Source organism: Camponotus vicinus, unplaced genomic scaffold (genome assembly GCF_025532165.1).
Source record: "Camponotus vicinus isolate PSW18456_S1 unplaced genomic scaffold, iyCamVici1.0 SCAF_10, whole genome shotgun sequence".
In the NCBI taxonomy this organism is placed as follows: domain Eukaryota; kingdom Metazoa; phylum Arthropoda; class Insecta; order Hymenoptera; family Formicidae; genus Camponotus; species Camponotus vicinus.
Window position 1 is genome coordinate 9,733,633 of NW_028141946.1, and position 18,979 is coordinate 9,752,611.

General features: G+C 37.5%; 2 protein-coding genes across 9 annotated transcripts; both read left to right on the forward strand.

Moving 5' to 3' along the window:
* Nucleotides 1-12: 12 nt before the first annotated feature.
* On the forward strand, nucleotides 13-2,489 carry LOC145959990 (uncharacterized protein KIAA1143 homolog). 2 transcript variants are annotated; one of them, XM_083079218.1, is made up of 4 exons: nucleotides 13-318; nucleotides 489-621; nucleotides 757-977; nucleotides 1,157-2,489. In XM_083079218.1, exons 1-3 carry the CDS (start codon nucleotides 208-210, stop codon nucleotides 936-938), a joined length of 426 nt encoding a protein of 141 aa, XP_082935344.1. In that variant the 5' UTR covers nucleotides 13-207; the 3' UTR covers nucleotides 939-977; nucleotides 1,157-2,489. The 2 variants fall into 2 exon arrangements, with proteins under 2 accessions (XP_082935344.1, XP_082935345.1); XM_083079219.1 differs by having other exon boundaries at nucleotides 1,683-2,489.
* A 315-nt stretch (nucleotides 2,490-2,804) lies between these two features.
* On the forward strand, nucleotides 2,805-18,585 carry Mep-1 (zinc finger protein MEP-1). Of its 7 annotated transcripts, XM_083079206.1 has the most exons (10): nucleotides 2,805-2,987; nucleotides 7,406-7,662; nucleotides 10,110-10,209; nucleotides 10,735-13,113; nucleotides 13,211-13,299; nucleotides 14,540-14,677; nucleotides 15,430-15,606; nucleotides 15,973-16,095; nucleotides 16,342-16,446; nucleotides 16,575-18,585. In XM_083079206.1, the coding sequence occupies exons 3-10, from the start codon at nucleotides 10,140-10,142 to the stop codon at nucleotides 16,887-16,889; spliced, it is 3,396 nt and encodes a 1,131-aa protein (XP_082935332.1). In that variant the 5' UTR covers nucleotides 2,805-2,987; nucleotides 7,406-7,662; nucleotides 10,110-10,139; the 3' UTR covers nucleotides 16,890-18,585. The 7 variants fall into 7 exon arrangements, with proteins under 7 accessions (XP_082935332.1, XP_082935333.1, XP_082935331.1 ...); XM_083079207.1 differs by lacking the exon at nucleotides 7,406-7,662; XM_083079205.1 differs by lacking the exon at nucleotides 2,805-2,987 and having other exon boundaries at nucleotides 7,209-7,662.
* Nucleotides 18,586-18,979: the final 394 nt, after the last annotated feature.

Genomic DNA, 18,979 nt, shown 5'->3' on the forward strand with positions numbered 1-18,979 from the left:
TGTATACAAGTTTAAAATTAAGATTTCATGGCGTGCATTGATTCGCCATAGATTTGTATAGCCTGAAAAATTCTTAGCCAATCGACTCATCGTACGACACATGCGATATTAGCCTTAATCTCTCGCCAACAGAATTCTATCTATAATTTGTTACTTCGAAGGTTGACGTATTTTTCAAACACTTGGTGTACCAAAAAATTAGAAATTATGTCGAGAAAGAAGCACAATATATCATATATTAAGCCGAACGAGCCGAAATTTCTGCGAGAGTTGAAAGAGCAAATCGGATATAAAGAAGGCCCCACTGTCGATACAAAAGTAAGGTATTTCTGAGTTATTTGCCACGGATTTTTAACAGTACGCAATTTTGTTTATAACCTTTGTATGTTTTGTATTTGATATTTAAAAAAATTTTTAATATATTTATCAAAAATAATAATATTATTTATGCTTCAAATATATTTATGATTTGATTAAATTATATATAGAGAGAAATATTACCAGAAATCTCTGACGATGAGAGGGAAGAGTTGACTGATGAGAAGCCTGTTGTTGTTGTATTAAATTCTGGTGATTTAACAGTGGAAGAAGCAGACGCCTTTAAAAAACAAAAAGAGAAAGGTATAAGTTGTTTTAAATTGCTTTGAGAAATAGCTAATAGTATTATATAGTAAAGCACCATTAATCATGTAAATTATTTTTACCAACAATGTTCAACTTAACACGTATAAATTATAAATTAATAATAATTTGCAGAAGAAAGTGATGCTCCAGCTGATCTATCTAAGAAGATTATATTTCGCAAGACTAAAATAGAGTCGGACAAATCTGAGACAACTGCCACAGATAAACCTGTGAGAAAGAAAGCAAAAAGAGACAAGCAAAAGATTGTCTTATCCTTTGATGCTAATGACGGTGATAACGATGATGTTGGATAACATTAAATATGAATTCTCTTACTCTTAAATGTTTTATATGTAAGTAAATTTTATTGTAAATATATAATATATATATAAGTCATTTAATATGTATTATAAATCAAAGTTACATGTGAGAAATCATAAGAAAATCGATTATTTTTTATTCACGACAGAATAAGTGAATAAGTGATTTATTGTTATATGTTTGAGACATAACTTTTCTTAAAATTTACAAGATTATGTACAAAGGTAGCAAATGTGTACTGTCAAAAACAAAAACAAGAAGAACTGTAGGCGAGTTATAGTAGTTTAAAAGCAACAATATGGTACATATTTGTAAACTAAAAAAAATTACACAAAATAATTAAGAAATCATAAATTGATCATTTAAATATCGATATTGAGAAGAGCCAATGCATCATGGTATTTCAATTTTATGTTTATACATTTATATTTATATATTAAAAATATTTATATATAATATATACAAATTGACGATTATACATGTTTTGCAAAAATTGAAGATTAAATCTGTCATTAGAATCGCGAATTGTGGTACACTGTATGTAATATTACTCGCAATATACGCCCACACAGCACATGATATTCGAATATTCTATACTCATACTGTAAATATACGTTACAGATGTAATATACTGAGAATAATCCCATAACATCTCTTGTTGTATATTATTTTTCATATATTCTCAGAATATACTTTGAATATCTCGTATTAGTATATTCTTTCTCGTATATTTTCAGGATACTCTATAATATTGCATGTGTTTCTTCATTTTGCCGCTACGCGCGCCACCAAACTCGTACTTAATTTTTGGTGAAATGGACATAAAGAACTGGTACTAACATGAATTCCAAAGTTTCTTCTTTTTTCTTTTTAGTCAGTTTAATTTATAATAAACTGACTTAATTTAAAGTAATTTGTCTAATAATCTGGATTCCTTGTTGGAATTCAGAATAATAAACAGATTATTTGAAATTAAAATGAGAAGTAATCCATTTACTGCATTTATTAAGGTATTTCATCTATTACCGAGTGTACTTACATAATTGTACATAGATTATCGAGATCAATATTTCAAGGAGAATCATTTAATAAACACTAATAGGTGTTTTTCAAACGTTTTATATTCATCTATTAGAAATAACATTTTTGTCTGAAGTTTTGTTTATAAAGTAAATAATTTCACATTTTTATTTATTTTTTACATCACGAAGAATCTATTTTTTATTCTACATATAGTCCAACTATCTTCTATATTCATATATAATTTATTAATGTAAAAATATGCTTAAAATATTCTAAAAATATACTCATAATATACCAAGAAATATTCTGAGTATATACTGAGTAGGTTTCTAAGGCAGACATAGGAACATCCTCCGTACATTCTCAAAATATCATAGTATGTATATCGAATATTAGTGGGATATACACAATCTACGTTTGCGATATACTGAGTACATACTCAGGATCTACCTGTGCTGTATGGGCGTATAGTGCTGCAAATAAAAAATAACGATGGATATAAATTGTTGATAAAGAAATGACACGTTTTTATTTCTCTCAATTAATTTTCGTAACAAAACACGCTCAATATCCGATCAATGTCACGAAAGGCGAACGCTCCGACGGATTTAGAATCCGACAATCGCGTCCAGCCCCGTTCACGCCATTTCGATCGCGGATCGCCCTTATTTTTAGGGAAGCGTCGCTCTCATTGGACACGCACGTGCGCTCGGTCACGTGACGAGCGTGCGACGAGCGTTACTGGCCGCTTCGCCGGCCCTTTAACGCACGGCACGCGATACGTCATTAAAACGTCGCGTCGGATCACGTGATCGGCCGTTCGCGGTCCGCCATTTTGGCGCAGTTTCGTCGACGGTGGTAAGAGGAGCGGATCGGTGACGTCCGCGTCGCGTCTCGAGTAAACACGCGAGTGCAGAACCGGGTCCACGGGCCTTCGCCACGAGCCATCCTCGACGTATCGCGGCCGACGACGCTGAGAGCCGCCTGTGCCACCGCGGGTGCTCGCCGGACGACACACGGTCAGTGGGAATTTAAATAAGCGCGGCAACCCGACGCGAGACGATCGTCGTCGTGCAGCGATCGCCCGGCCCGACGTCGTCCAGGGGGGATGACGACGACGCCGGCAGCTGTTGGACGGACACGGCAAGTCGTGTCGTGGCCGTCGCGGGAAGAAATGGCGGGAGCTCCGGCCAGTTGACGCTCGCGTGCGTGACAGGATGACAGTTGCGTGCCTGCGTGTGTATGTGTGTGTGAGAGCGAGGGAGAGGGAAAACGCGTGTCCCGGAGCACGGATGCGAGTATATACGATCGCGTATTGAATCGCTTAATCTGTCAGATTTTTTACGTGCCTTTTTTCCTTCTTTTTTTCTCTCCCAGATTGTCCCGAGCGCGATGCGATCAGGATCGTGTCGCGTTCTCCAGGTGCCCGTGCGCCCCCTCTCCCCTCTTCTCATCCCCTTCTAAGCGTGAGATCCGCCTGTGCGGACGAATCGCACGTATGTGTGGCAACCTCCTCTCCTCGACATCTCGATGCAAGGCCGTAACGACGGGTACGTTTGCATCGGTAAACAATGCCAGGATCCCAAAATGGAGGCTAGACGGGGAGTCCGAATGATAAACAGTAGCGTCTGGCGTCCCGAGTCCCAAATCGTCGAATTTCTTCGCTTCGTTAAATTATTTGCTCGAATATTTTTCTTCTTTATTTTACGTTACATTATTGATTGTGACGTGCAAATTTGTTTAAAGATAAAAATGATTTCTTACGTAACTCCATGGACCTTGCACATTCCTTATCTGCATTCTTTGGATGATGATTCATCGCGATCAATCCCTTTAATGTTTACGTCTATAATTGTTTTCACCTTTCTCTTTTACTCTAACGAGAAATTGGGTAAAAGAATCGCGATACCCCTACAACTTTAGCGCTGCAACAAGATATTCTCGCATCGTTTATAATAGAATCAGGACACTGGCCTCGTTATTTACAAGCTTCTTTTTACGTTAACATCTATCACTGGTCGTAGGAACGTCGACCAAGTTTGACAAATTTATTTTTAAAAAAAAGCCTGAAATTGATTTTTTCAAATAATAATGAGGTTCAATATAAACTGGCTTAATTAAAATTGACAATCGAAAATTTATAATTTATCGTTCGATCATTGTAGATTTAAAGGATCCTCATTTTTAAAACGCTTTCTAAGCGCAAATTTTAAATGCTAATTTTAAATGTCAACTTTAAGCGCAAATTTACTCTATGAAAATTGAAGTTTTCTTTCTTCTCAAAATGGATTATTCGCGAGACAATGAACAGTTTACATACTCGCGTTTAAGTACTTGTTAATTATAGCTTCTATTTTAGCATATTATATGACATCGAATGTTAAATGAATTTATTGATGTTTAATATATTAATTAATTATAATCTTGCTCGAAGCTTTAGCGCGATGATCTCGTTAGTTTATCGGCTCCGGGTTGTACAGGATTGTATAAGGGAATATTTTTCATTTCAATTTATTTTATTTATTGCTGAATTAAAAGCTTTCCGCGAAATATCGCTGTAAATTCTAAACTTGTGTTTACCACGGTAAAAGTATAACGGAGAGATTGAATTACGCGTGTTAAACAGATATGGTGAAATCGTGAGAAACGCACGTTGCTGTTTCCAACACGTTTGCTTCCTTCTCCTTTGCTTGCTTCTCGCCTTAAGGGATTAGAAACGCCATAAGTATAATTTTTTTGCTTTTTTTTCCTCAAAAATATCACTCGGTGAAAAGAGGAAAATTAAAACGACCAACTTCATCGTGCGATTAATTGCAGGAATTATTTCTCTAACGAAAAAGTATTATAATCAAATGTCACAAATGTCGCGATGTAAAGGAAGGAAACAATTTTTTACGCAAATGCAACTATTATAAACGCGAACGATGAAAGGTCAACTCTGAAGCAGCTTTGAATAACGGTTTTAATTGACTACGATTAAAATTGTAGGTTTTAATGCAAGAATTAGGTAAGTCAATGAAGATCCACTTCAAATGTAAAGTTTATTTAAAATAATATAAAGTTGTATTTAAAATGAATTTTTTTTAGAGAGATCAAAGGATTTATTCTTAAATCATTTTAAATTAAAAAAAGCTTTATAATATAATCTTCATTATACATTCTCTTTAAATATTTTAAATCGTAATATTTTTTTATAAAAGTATAGAAAGTTTAAAAAAATAAACTTTAATATTATGGAGTTATCTCATTCTTGCATCGATCCTTTCAATTCTTCTTTTTATGTAGTTATTGACCTAGAAATTCTCTCATGCAACGCAAAAGTTTAAAAGATTTTATTGCCGACATATACATATGCAAGAAGCATCTTTAATACATTTAGATATATTCTTTGCTTGGATTTCGCTTGCAAAGAAATGAAGTCGTTCAATGTAACTCAATGAAAAAGCCACTGACTCTCGATATATTTTCCCCAGATACGTTTCTGAGAGAAATATATCGAGAGGCAGGATTGTCTAAATTGTTTTTCAAGGATTAGGATTGCGCAGGGAGATGTATGTGATCGGTAGCGATTTCTGAGAGCATTTCTCCCGACATTCTTACGACAAGAAGAAAAAAAAAGAGCTATTTAGCATACGGAGATTCGTTTTTACTTAACGGCTTTATTATTACTTTTATTATACGACATTGATTTTGCGTGTAAACTTGGCAACGCTGTATGTACCGTCGACGCACTGTAACGATTTCAACAGTTAAAAGCGTCATGCAGAGAAGATGAGAACCCCGAAATTGATTTCAAACGAGTGCTCGCCCTCACATTTATATGCACACAAACACACCTCGCGTTTGCCGCAATCGTCCAACTCTGGAGGAAACGTGGGGCACCGCCACGAGATGTTCCACAAAAAGCATACGCTCGTTCTCTCGGATATAAAACTTCAAGTGTTACGAAAGTTAATCGAGTATTAATATATTTTTTTACTTAAAGTTAATACATGGTTATATATTTAATTAATTAATTGCTTTATCCTCTTATAACTGGAGAACTTGTAGTAAGAACCAGTCTGTTTCAGTCAACGATGAGAATCGAGAACATTTAAGGATTGAAAAATGTTTAGAGTATCGCAAGTTTCCGTTTGCGACACAATGACATTGTTTAAAAATTAATCACTTCCCCGTTGGATGTGTAAACAATGACATTAAGATCAAATTTTATTTCTTTTTTTTTTTAATGTCATAAAAGTGAAATATAATATTGTCCCTATTTATTGTATATTTTCTTCTGAAGGATAATATCTAGATAATAAGGATATCTTTTTTCTGAAGGATAATATTCTCAGGGAAGGGATTAATACACAAATCACGCAAACGGAACCGACAGACATATTCGACAACGACCTCTCTCTCTCTTAAAAGTACTCTCTAAAAGTGAATCAGTGTATTATCACTGAAAAACAGTAAATAGTCACTAATTACAGCAGTTATAAGTACAGCACTGTAAATCAGTGATATTTTATTTGAAAGAATTAGTTAATAATTTTGACTGTTTCAATCAGTAATAATATTTCTTTCGTTATTGTCAGTAATATTAAACTACAATTCATCTCTCTATCTATTTCATATAAAATTAAAAATTTTATTTATATTTACTAAATATTTATTATATTAAAAATATTATTTTATTTATAATATTACATGCATATTGAACTTGCTATTTTAAATAGATAACGAACGAATAATTTTCATTAAGTCGCCAGACATTTATTTGTGCGATTCATAAGATCGATTTAATATCTGAAATTAAATCGAAGTAATATTTTTAATTTTATCTGTCGCTCTTTGCAAACTTTATATAATTCTTATGACTAAATACGAGAGAGATAGCGATCGTAGCGGTAAACAAACGAACTAGCGATTACTGGTTTTACAGTGAAATTTACTGGTTTTACAGTGAATTTTATTTTAACTGACCATAATCAGTGAGATATAAGATAAAATAACAAAAAAATAAGCGTTTCCACTGAAAATCAGTAAAATACTCACTGATTCTCAGTGAAACCTTATTTTACTGTTTAAATTAGTGATATTTTCACTGATTCACTTTTAGAGAGTACCTTCTCATCTCCTCTCCTGATTACATTTCTTATTGAAAAAAAAAGGAAAAAGGAAAAATTGTAGGACCTAAAGTTTCATCCATTCGCACAAGATACCAATCACGCGTTTAATGCGAAGAATACACTCGGTATATCGCAGTCGCGTCTGACGCGCGATTGGTCGATTTTTCCGTGCATCTTACGCGGATATGCAGGTTCGTTTGTGGACGGGCCTTTACCCCGAGCTACGATCCTGGGGCGCATAACTTTTTCACGCTTCCCGTCCCGTCGCGCCTGCCCTCTAGTGTGCCAATCGTCAGCGATGAATGTGTTCGCTCTATTTACAGGTTTTGTGAATATAAATCGCGTAATCGTGCTCCCCCGCGACTTGTGAACGAACGAGTAATATCCGAGTAGTGCTCGATTTTACTACTGCCGCGCGCAGCGAACGGCCCGGACGTCATCATCGTCGCCGCCGACGAGGAGGATCGCGGATGATGCACGCGATGATGTCGCGCCGTCCAACGCTCGCGTAGGCAACCCCGTTGTCGCCGTCGCCGTGGTCTTCTTCTTCTTCCTCTTCTTCTTAACTCTTCGTTTCTAGGTGAGTATGCATCGACCGGAGATGCTCTCTCTCTCGAGACAGAGTCGTCTGCTTGACGTTAAACGAACGATCAGTCGAGTCGCGAGAGAGAGAGAGAAAGAGAGACAGATGGAGGGACGGAGACAGAACGTTAATTGTATCTCGAAAGGGGCAAAAGTCCTAGAAATTAACCTCAATCTCTGTCGGAAGAGGCGACCAGCAGTAGCTGGCTCGCGTCGCCTGTACTTTCCGCGTCTCGTGACTGAATGAACGACGCATGTTTGGGGATTAGCGGACGGGAGGAAGCATGGGGAGATGTATAGAGGAGTCGAGAGTGGACTCGATGATGATGATGATGATGATGCTGATGGTTCCCCTCGCTACGTGTGACTGCGACCTAAGTCGCGTCGCCGTGAACGAGCTTTTACATTCTGACTAGTGTGCGCGTCTCTCTCTTCCTCTCTCTCTCTCTCTCCTCCTCCTTCCCCCTTTCTCCTCTCTGTCTGTCCCCCGCGCTCCTGCGCGTCGTCGCGTCCTCGGCGCGTCGAGCAGTACATCTTTCGCGCAAGAGAGTGCATCTTCCTGACGAGATCCTCCGCGACGGATCCCTCGATCTCGCGCGCGCGCGCGAGAGAGTCAGAGGACTCCCCCTCGCGAGGGTGAAGCGCGCACGGAGTTTCGTCCTCGGGACGGCGCCGCGCCAGGACGAGGGTCCTCTGCCTTCGACGCGGTAAACACCTCGTATATGCTCGGGACACCTGGACAGCCAGCCGCGAGAGAGGCGAGGGAGAGAGGGGTAAAAGTGTAGAAGGAGTGCAGAAGAGCGCGCGCCAAGACGCGGCGACGGTGCATCTCGCGATACCCCGCTTGGAGAATCGGGAAGGGACGATTGTCTCGTGTGGGATGTATCAGGTTAGTGATACCGTGCGCCTCGGTTAGGGAAAAACGCGCGCGCGGAAAGTCACTCGGGATGCTTCGAAGGAGGCGTCTTCCCTCTTCGCGAGCGGGCCGGCGAGGACCGCCGATCTGTCAAACGCGAGCGTTTGGCGTCTCTCATCCCGGAGAGAGATCGTCGTTAACCTTCACGCGCGTTATAACCTTCACGAGTACGAATGTTATAGGTGGACGCGACGTCTCCGGGATCGGCGACTGAGATCTTCGCCGACCTCCTCTCTCTCTCTCTCTCTCCCTCTCCCTCTCCCTCTCCCTTCCCTTCGTCCCTCCTCGTGCATCCCCCGTCTCTGCCGGCGCGGCAGAGATGACAGGCCCATCCTCCGCTTTTTTCCCCCGATCGACGCCGGGGTACGTCGCGAAAGGACTCGTGAACGTCACGCTCGTGGACGACGACGTACCCGCGGGCGACGTACATATATACCAGTCACCAGAACCGCTCTCGTAGACCGATTCGATCGTCTGGATTCGCGAATATACAGATACGGTATATATCGGACACCTTATAATTGACAGATCGTTTTATCATCGTTATCATCATCGTCATCATCGTGTGCGGCGTGTTAGACGCCTCGTTAAAAGCTTAGTGCGCGCGCGCGCGCGCGCAGCCGACTGCGTACCATATACATGTATACCCCGCGAGGTCTTTCGAGTGTAGGAGGTTGGTAGGTTGAGAGAGGAGAGCGAGAGAGAGAGAGAGAGATACGGCGTGCACGGAGGATCGAGACCGACGACTGGCTGACGGAGTGACTGACTAGTACTAGTACTCGCGTACGCTGGCTACGGTGGCTGGCGAGCGCAGGTGACTGACTGGGAGACGACGCTAACCGTGTTCTCGAGAGTCAGGACTCTCGGATACCCACCCGTTGGTTTGCGCGTCCGTCCGTCCGTCCGTCCATCCGTCTGTCTGTCTGTCTGTCGGTCCGTCCGTCCGTCTGTCTGTCTGTCTGTCTGTCTGTTCGTCCGTCCGTCTGTCCGTTCGTCCGTCCGTACATCCGTTTGCTCGTCAGTTTGTTCGCGTGTGCGCGCGTGCAGCACGGACTCGTTCCTGACGAGGGAAGAATTAAGGAGTAACGCTAGAGACACGGGTCTTGGGGACACCCGGGACGGGAAACCCGGAGCCTCGGACGACGACGCCGTCGTCGTCATCGTCGTCGTCGTCATCGTCATCGCGCTCGCTCGAGGGCCGCTCTCGGAGACTCTCTCCCTCTCTCTCTCTCTCTCCTCCCTCCCCCCGCCTTCCAGCTTGGGACGGCTGGTCGGAAGTTTGTTGGTTATGGGAGCGAGAGCGGACGCAAGTGCGGAATTCGCAGCGCCATTTTGAAAAATTCGGCCCCGCTAAAAATTCCTCCCCCCTCCCGCACCCCCGCCCGCCTACCTACCTACCTGCCTGCCTGCCTGCCTGCCTGCCTGCCTGCCGCGAGGAGGTAGAGAGCGCGCGGCAGAGCGCCTTCGTCTCGCCTCGCCTCCTTGCGTCGCCGGATTGTCATCAGCGGTGATATCGTTTCATTGTTTAGATCGACTGCGAGGCGGACCGCGGTGGACTCATGGAAGGCACGTTGGAGGAGCCTGGTATTAAGGACTCGTCTCGGAACAGTCCCGACAGGCACCTGAAAGGTGAGCATGACTCTTGGCTCGCGGCTGCACTTTCGCTTCCTCCGACACTTGGTGGGCTATAATATTGACGAATACCTTCGAGTCTTCTGAATCTTCTGGACTTGTAGATCCTTCGTTCAGAGGAATTCCCTCTATGTCGCCACGGTGTAATTTCTGTAAGAAATGTGGATCTAGTTATTTAACACACTTTCATACGTCATGATTCGCTAACTGATAATTGTACGTAACTTTTTCTCTCATGTACGCATCGCGCTTTGTTACCTTGTAACTTGAAACTTTGTGTTAGAGTGACTTGAGAAAGTTACATTGTCTCGTTGTATAATTGTATGATTTTTTATAACTGCGCAAAAGTAGTGGTTTTTGTTATATATATTTGGAATTATAGTTCTTCGATTGTAAGATACTGATTTTCTTTAATTGTAACTAATATGACACATATTTGTCATTATTGTTACCATGCTGAAAAGGGAATTATTTATCTACTAAATAATGATTATATATTAAATATTTCATGATTATTTGCAGATATGATTATTCCAAATGGTGTCAACGGGAACTATAGCGTTGACAACGAAGAGTATATGGATATCAGTGACAACATGGGCAAGAATATATCGAAAGAATTTGTCACCGAAGATGAAGAAGGTGATGAAGAAGAGGGGGATGATGAAGAGGATGGAGATGAGGATGATGATGATGATGATGATGACGAGGATGAAAGAGAAATCGAGGGTCAAGAAAGAAAAAATGAAGATAGTGAGCAAAATGAAGCAGTAGGTAATTATAGTAAAGAGGGTGATACATTTGACTCGAAAAATGACTTTAAAGTATCCAAATTGTCCGATGGTGTGAGTGAGACGAACAATTCTAGTGAAGTGTCTAAAACTGAATCAGAGTGTAAAAACACATCTTGTGAAGCTATGGAAGTAGACGAACAGAGTAATAACTCCGATGTTGAGTGTCTCGATGAAAGCATTACAGAAATACAATTGGATAATGATGATGTGTTCATTTCGAAAAAAATTGTCGAAAAGCAAGACAATGATATGTCATCAAACTGTAGCTGTGACAGTAGTGAACTCGCTGACAGCAGCATGGAGAAGACGGATGTCAAGCTCTGCGAGGAGAATGGAAGCTATGACAGTCCAGATATCGAGGAGATAACAGATAACGCGAAGAATAATGGTCATAATGCAGATCCACGTGCTCTCAAAGATCCCACGAAACAAAGAAAACCGCGAAAACAAATAGATCTTAGTAGTATTACGCCGAGAAGAAGTTCGCGCAATATTAAACGAACAAGTTACATAGAAAAAGAGATAGAAGAGGAAGTGGACGACGATGGATCTGACATAGAAGAGATTAAACCGGAAGATCCATTAGCTGGCATCGATAGTAAAGACAAGGAGAATTCTAAATTGAAATCGCCAGTGAAAAACAGTAGTAAAACCACCATCGTCGTTAATGATACTAAACGTCTGGTGGAGATTGCCGCTGGTAGTAAATCCATCAAAGGTGGCAAAAAAGAACCTACATTAGTCATAATAGATACAAATTCGATTCTTTCAGGCCGCGGTGGGGTCCCCGTGAGTAACAGCAAGCCTCATCATTCTATCTCCAATTCTAGCTCATTTTCAGTTGTTCCAGTAGGAGGCATGACAACGCAGACAATGTATCCCAATATGAGAACGACCATTACACCAGTACCAATGACTTCAAAGACGGCACAACTGAGTCCAAAAGCCAGTAGTATGACCACGGTTACGCCGACCACAGTACCGCCGATTTTACCGACACTGACTGATGACATGTTCGTAGTTGAAGCACCATCCTTCATAGTACCTTATGTATACGAGAAACCACCTCTAAGACCATTAAAAGAATTCGTCACCAAATTGGAAAAAAGCATCGAGGAAAGAGAAAAGGAGGAGAAGTCGAAACGAGTCATCGACGATAAGGATAATGAAGAGTATAAGGAAGATTCTTTGGATATTATTAAGAAAATCAATGAAAAGTCTGATGAGAGTGAAAGTGAGGGACGAAGCAAGAGAGAGGGAGACGACAGAGGAAGTGACAATTCAATAGACCTGACCGATCATGGATTCAGTAGTATAAGTGACAGACAAGGCGAACTAAGGCAAGATGACAGAAATAAAGTACCGACGTACTTCGATTTGCCATTGGGCAAGTTTTTTATGCAGATCGGGATGAATCTTGTACAGGAGTTTGTGCAAACTGATCTCTTACGGACTCAAAAGCGTAAGCAAGGCAAGGGTAGCACATCAGCCGAGACTCAATTAGCTATAAATTCGCTTATCAAGAATTTAGAATTTAGTAAAGAGAATAACGAACCATTCCATTTAGAGATGAAGAAATGCGAATTCTGTAGTTTTAAAACGGAATCGACATTAGTCATGCAGCATCATCTAGAGACTCCGCATATGCGCAACTACGTTTACAAGTGTAACTTCTGTCCGATGGAGGTTCGCAGTCCCCACGATATTCTATATCACATGGAGGCGGAGCACAATACTCGCGGTAGACTGGAACGCGGCCCGGCTTTCCATCAGTGTCCCAATTGTCCGTTCGAGGACAATCAGAAGGGCAAATTGACACGGCACATTCTGGCCTGTACCAAGAAATTTAGACCGGAAAGAAACTTGGAGCCCGCCGCGGATTGGGAGCCGCCGGCCAAGATACCGAGATTAAATCGTGCGCGTCCTGTCGGCCCGACTAATCCAAATGCGCTCGCCGCTATGGCGATGAGCGCTAAGGGTCCGCAACCGCTCCTACCAAAATTACTACCGGCGCCGATCACAGGTCGTGGAAGAGGGCGACCGCCGATGCAACCGAGATATTCCGATCTGAAGACATTGCGACCAGGTGCTACTACAATGCGGCAAGGTAAATCTTTATAAACACACGCAATAATACGAAGAGAATATATTTTTCAGAGACAAAATTTTTACATATTATGTAATGTTGATAAATCGTATTTCAGATAATGTTGCAGGAATGATGTATCGTCCTACATCGTCCGGTTTATTGGTACCCACGTCATACCAGTTTGGTAGTAATCAAATATTCCAGGTAAAAACAGCAGCATTTATTTTTCACAGATATATATTTTTTGCTATGCATACGCAAACAGTAACAATTAAATTTACCGAATTAAATTGTGAAAAGTAAAACTTGATCGCCAAAATTCAAGCGGCCTAAAAGTTATAAACTCTCGTTCTTCACGGATATCAAAGAGAGAATATGTTGCAATAAATGAGTGAAACGAGTTTTTAATTTAAAATATTATTCATGTTGCAAACGTGGCCGCATATATTTATCGTTGTTATTGTATATTTTTAGAAAGAAAATTTAGCACACAAACAATTGGATATATAATTTGTTATAGGCTGCTATATTTTTTTGCCATATTTGTTTTAAATATGAGCTTAAAAGGGTGATGAGAATCGTGACAAGTGTCATGCCCTTCTTAATTTTAAATTTTAGCAATATAAGTTTGAGAACGCCACATTTTACACATTATACAAATTTCAAGTATTTTTCTCGTATTAAATTATATGTATATCTGTACACTACAAGGCTATGCTATAATATAATGCTATCTGTTGAATTGTTTAGGCATAAGAGCGCGTGTATCATATATTACAAATTGATATTTTACATAACAATTTCCAATAAAGGCAGAATAGAATAACTATATAAAAGTTGATTGAAGTTTATGAATAAATGTTAAACTATATAAAAGTTGATTGAAGTTTATGAATAAATGTTAAACTATATTTATGAATACCATACAAATTGGAATCAGAACAAGGGTGGAAAAGCTTTCGATTATACTCGCCAAATTTTCTTGTGTTTGATATAGTATATGATATAAACTTTAATTTATGAGCTAAATTTTTTAGTAATAAAAAATTATTTTTAATTATTTTAATTTAGAAAGAATTATTTTTTATTTATATTATGTGAAATATATTATAACAAATACTCAAAATTATATATGCCAAATCTTTTTACATCTTATATAATCTCTCTTAATCTCTCTCTATGTTTGCAAGAAAACCTCTATGTTAACTTTTGATTAAAAATTATAATGAGAATAATTAAATCCTAGTAATATATGTCTATTACACTTAAGTTATTTATTAACGAGTAGTAGACGTAGTAGTAGAAATATAATAATTTTTGTATAACGTACGCTTTTCCGATTTTTTGTAACGTGATGAAAACGTGTATATACATTCAAATTGTCACACTTTAAATACACTCGAGGCTCCAAGAACTAGTAAAAAAGATATATGGGTGGTGGCAGGTGGTGGGTGGTTCTGGGACTGTCATGTCGGCTGTCTCGGGAGTGAGTAGCAGTAGCGGCGGCAGTTCCGGTCAACCCACACCAATTGCACTTGTACCCAACGTAATCGACTCTCTGTCTAGGTTGTCCTCATCACAGGTAAATAAATATTGGAAAGTAACCGGGGAGAAAGTATATAACTGATTTCGTGATATATGTGAGATCGCATGTGTTTTGCAGAGGTGCAAAAAAAGGCTTTTTCGTAATATTATTTAATTTGTCTCTGATCATAATCAAGAATTTGCAGTAGAAAGACTCTTAGAAGATTTAACACTTAATGTACAACCAACATACTTCCCCATATATTTATACTTATAGATCAATTATGTATATCTTTATAATATTAATGGTATATAGTATTAAAACAATATACATCTACATATCTCAATATTTTTCACCCATGTTCATGTAAACATAATAGTACATGATTATACTAATATATGTATATAATTTTGCTAACAAATAGATATTAATAGATATTTTTGCTAAAAATAGATATTTATTTTAATTAATTTGGAAAGTAATAAATTGCTACATAGTCATTAGAAAAAAATCAATAATACTGAGAAATGATAATTTTGATATATTTAATAATAAAAATAAAAATGATTATTAGGCTTTTCGCAAAAGATAAAATTATAATTTTTAGTTATAAAATCTGATGAAAGAATACACACACACATACACATTATGTAAAAATAGAGCAATCTAAGAAATGTATTACTTTGATGTAAGATTTTTCAGGTGGATATTACTAATGAAAGATATTTGTCAGTATATGATTTGTAAAAGTAACATTATATTGGCGAATTTTTGTATTCTAAATAACACAAACATTTTATATTTTTCAGAACACAACATCCAGTCCGAAAAATCCCACAGCGAAGCTATTGAGTCAACCGAGTATATCTATTACTCCATTACCACGTACAACATCTCAAACCTCCATTCCAGGAACAGGAACTTCTTCAAAATCTGGAGGAAAAAATACATTTGTTATATGTGAAATTTGTGATGGATATATTAAGGTAAATAATATACAATAAATCTGCACTCTTGCACTCTTGTTTTAATCAAAGCTACATTCAGAAATTGCATACATTTTTAAGAAAGAAATAAAAATTCCATCAAAATTCTCTTTTATATTTATGGAGTGGAATTTAATTTGTATACGAATTGAGTTTATAGATTCAAGTTTATGGTAATGATATAAAAAATGCCTTTCTGATTATACTATATTATGCATTGTCAAAAAATTATGTTGTATAATAAGTAATAAGATTAATTATTACTAGCAGATATTATAATTATCATGTATACACCATGTGTATAATGCAATAGCACATCAATCTTTTCAAAGTACCTTATATTAAATTTTATCATATTTATTTTAGGATCTAGAACAATTACGAAATCATATGCAATGGATCCATAAAGTGAAAATACATCCAAAGATGATTTATAATAGACCTCCATTAAACTGCCAGAAATGCCAATTCCGATTTTTCACAGATCAGGTAAAATTTTTATGTAATTATCAAATATGAAAAATTTTTTTAATTAATTTTATATTTAAAATATAGAAAGTCTCTTTTGTATGCGTAGAAAAATATAAATTTATATTTTCACAATCACATTTTACCTACAATAATTTGTATAAAATATAAATTTTAAATGAAATTTGAATTTTCGCGTTGCCGTTTTTAACAAATGTATTCACGATGTTTAATAATTGCATGATAATTAAATTTCTTTTCTCATAGGGTTTGGAAAGACATTTGTTGGGATCTCACGGGCTGGTCACATCCAGCATGCAAGAAGCGGCGAATAAAGGAAAGGATGCAGGTCGTTGTCCGGCTTGTGGCAGGGTAAGTTTACTCATTCTACATCTTTTTTTACACGTTTTTTTCAAGTAAGAGTATTTATTTTCGAAAGAAAGAAAATAACAAAGGCACAAGCGACGAACGAATAATTGAAAGCTATATTGATTTTACAGGTATATCAATGGAAGTTATTAAATCATGTTGCTCGAGATCACGGGATGACATTAAAGCCAGCACATTTATCGTATAAGTGTACAGTTTGCACTGCCACATTCGGAATGTACAAGCAATTCGAGAATCACGTGTACTCGGCGCACAGTGTCGTGGCGAAGAGAGTAATGGATAAGAAGAATGCGCCCGCATCTCCATCGTCCAGATCGAACGATTCGCTTCTAAAACCATTGAAGATCAACGACGAGATTACGATTATCCCGCAACCAGCGAAACCCACAACTAGATCCGGTGCGACTCAAGGCAGAGGAAAATAGCAATGATGAGCTTGAGTGATACTTGTGTCTTGTCTGATCGAATTTCGCATATAACTCTTTGTAGTACTCCATACCGATCACTGGCAAATGTACAGTGATTAACGTGCCGTGTACATGTGTATACTATGCTTAAGATGCGAATTTTAAAAAAACACCTAAAGGGGAAAAAAGGAAAAAAAGAAAAAGAAAACACGACTCTTATGACGACAGGAATCTAATTGACTGCGTAATAATATTCCATCAATGATTACACCGATATATTTATTTAAGAATTTTTATTGTTGTTATCGGACCTACATAAAATAGACTGTAAAAAACATTAAAGGGTGGCCTTCAGTCTGACTCCTTGGTTAACTCCTAGAGCTGCATACTCCCGACCTATAAACGCCTATGTGTAACACGGACTCTCTCGCGCGCGATATACAGAGTGTCTACATTCGAGTGTCTACGTGCGGATTATTCTCTTACATAGCGAATTCTCTATAATGTAAATTCTTTTTCTAAGATAAATATATATTCGAATTTATTCTATTTTGTTATTGACGCTAATATGACTGGCAGGACAATGAAACTGTCCATTCTCCGGTTTGATAAGAAGACATCATCATGTTTGCGGAGCGGTTTCCGAATGATATACGATGCGATAAATTGTACTAATTGACCAGAGTGCCCTCGACTGTCACACGAATCTATAGTACACAGGTACTAAGGACAAGTGTATACTAGCTACCATATGATTCTTTAAACCGTATACATACTGTACTTTCATTTCGCTCTCATACGTTTTTTAATTAACAGTTAGTGAAATTATCGTCATTTGTAACATCTTTATTTATGATATTTCATGAAACTGTGTGTATGAAGTAATTTATGGTATATAACACATGTTGAAAGAATTCTGTTTTTTTTTTAATTGAAACTTGTGTAAATTGTATATCTATATATTATCATAAGTTTGAATCCTCCCCTTTAGTCACGTATACTGTAATAAAAAAAAACAGAAAATATTCGGTTTTATTTTTGCGCTCTTATAAGAACAAACAAAAATGTACATTAATATAGGATATAATATAAAGAAATATATCAATAAAATAGGATGGCACACAAATACACACACTCGTGTATACATTTTTTCTGATAAACGATAAACGTGAATATAAAACGGAACATTGATCCTGTTAGCACACAACGCGACGCGTACATCTACATTTATATATGTATATATATAATATAAAACGTTCGCAAAAACACAAAATATTATATATATAAATATGTAAAATTATAATAGTATAGAGCAATAGTGTAGTACAAGAAGAGATTATTCATTTCATTTTCTTCTTGTATACACTCCGGAACGATTATAGGATTACATCAATATGTAGATAGTCGTTAAAAAAATTAACGCGGGTTTAATTTAGTAATTTCAATTTGTCCCGATAATTTTTGTACGTTATTGTAGGATATAATTTTAGAGGGAAAAAAACCGTAATCAATGACAAAAGAAATATAAGATAGTGCGTTTTTTGCACTGTATGGCTGTATTATTTAATTCTGCTACCTTGCCAAACGCTTACGGCAAGTCATGTTGGTAAAACTAAGAAACACAGACATAATTACAGAAATATATAGTTTATTGTAATAATTTGTACAATATTATATGATTACAAAAATAAAGTGTACCAACATTGAATTAAAATTCGTGCAATATGCGCTACACTTTGAGAATTACTATTAGTCGCTAAAGATCACAATTTTGTGATCTAAACAAGAAAGCACGATCCCATATACCCATACACTTCAAAGCATATTTTGTCCGCCCCATTAGAAAGTATATATAAAAAAAATTATAATTACATAATGCATCTATAATTATAAGTATTTCTAGAAATATATTAATCTCATTTTCTTTTCTTCCTTATTAAGATTATTCAAAATATATGCTATATAACTCTTAAAAAATATTTTTTAATATATTTTAAAGCAAATTAAATGCGCTGAGACATTAGTATCTGCCAAAAAAAATTTAGAATTAAAAAAAATAATAAAAAATAAGAAAGAAAATGAGAGTAAATGAAAAAAAGATTACATTA

Bases quoted from the DNA above. Each gene is read 5' to 3' on its own strand.
- Mep-1 (XM_083079204.1), top strand. The intron at 15,607-15,972 runs GTAAATAATATA...TATTTATTTTAG, and splicing joins TTTGTGATGGATATATTAAG to GATCTAGAACAATTACGAAA. The intron at 16,096-16,341 runs GTAAAATTTTTA...CTTTTCTCATAG, and splicing joins TCCGATTTTTCACAGATCAG to GGTTTGGAAAGACATTTGTT.
- LOC145959990 (XM_083079218.1), top strand. From the start codon at position 208: ATGTCGAGAAAGAAGCACAATATATCATATATTAAGCCGAACGAGCCG. The intron at 319-488 runs GTAAGGTATTTC...AATTATATATAG, and splicing joins GCCCCACTGTCGATACAAAA to AGAGAAATATTACCAGAAAT. The intron at 622-756 runs GTATAAGTTGTT...AATAATTTGCAG, and splicing joins TAAAAAACAAAAAGAGAAAG to AAGAAAGTGATGCTCCAGCT.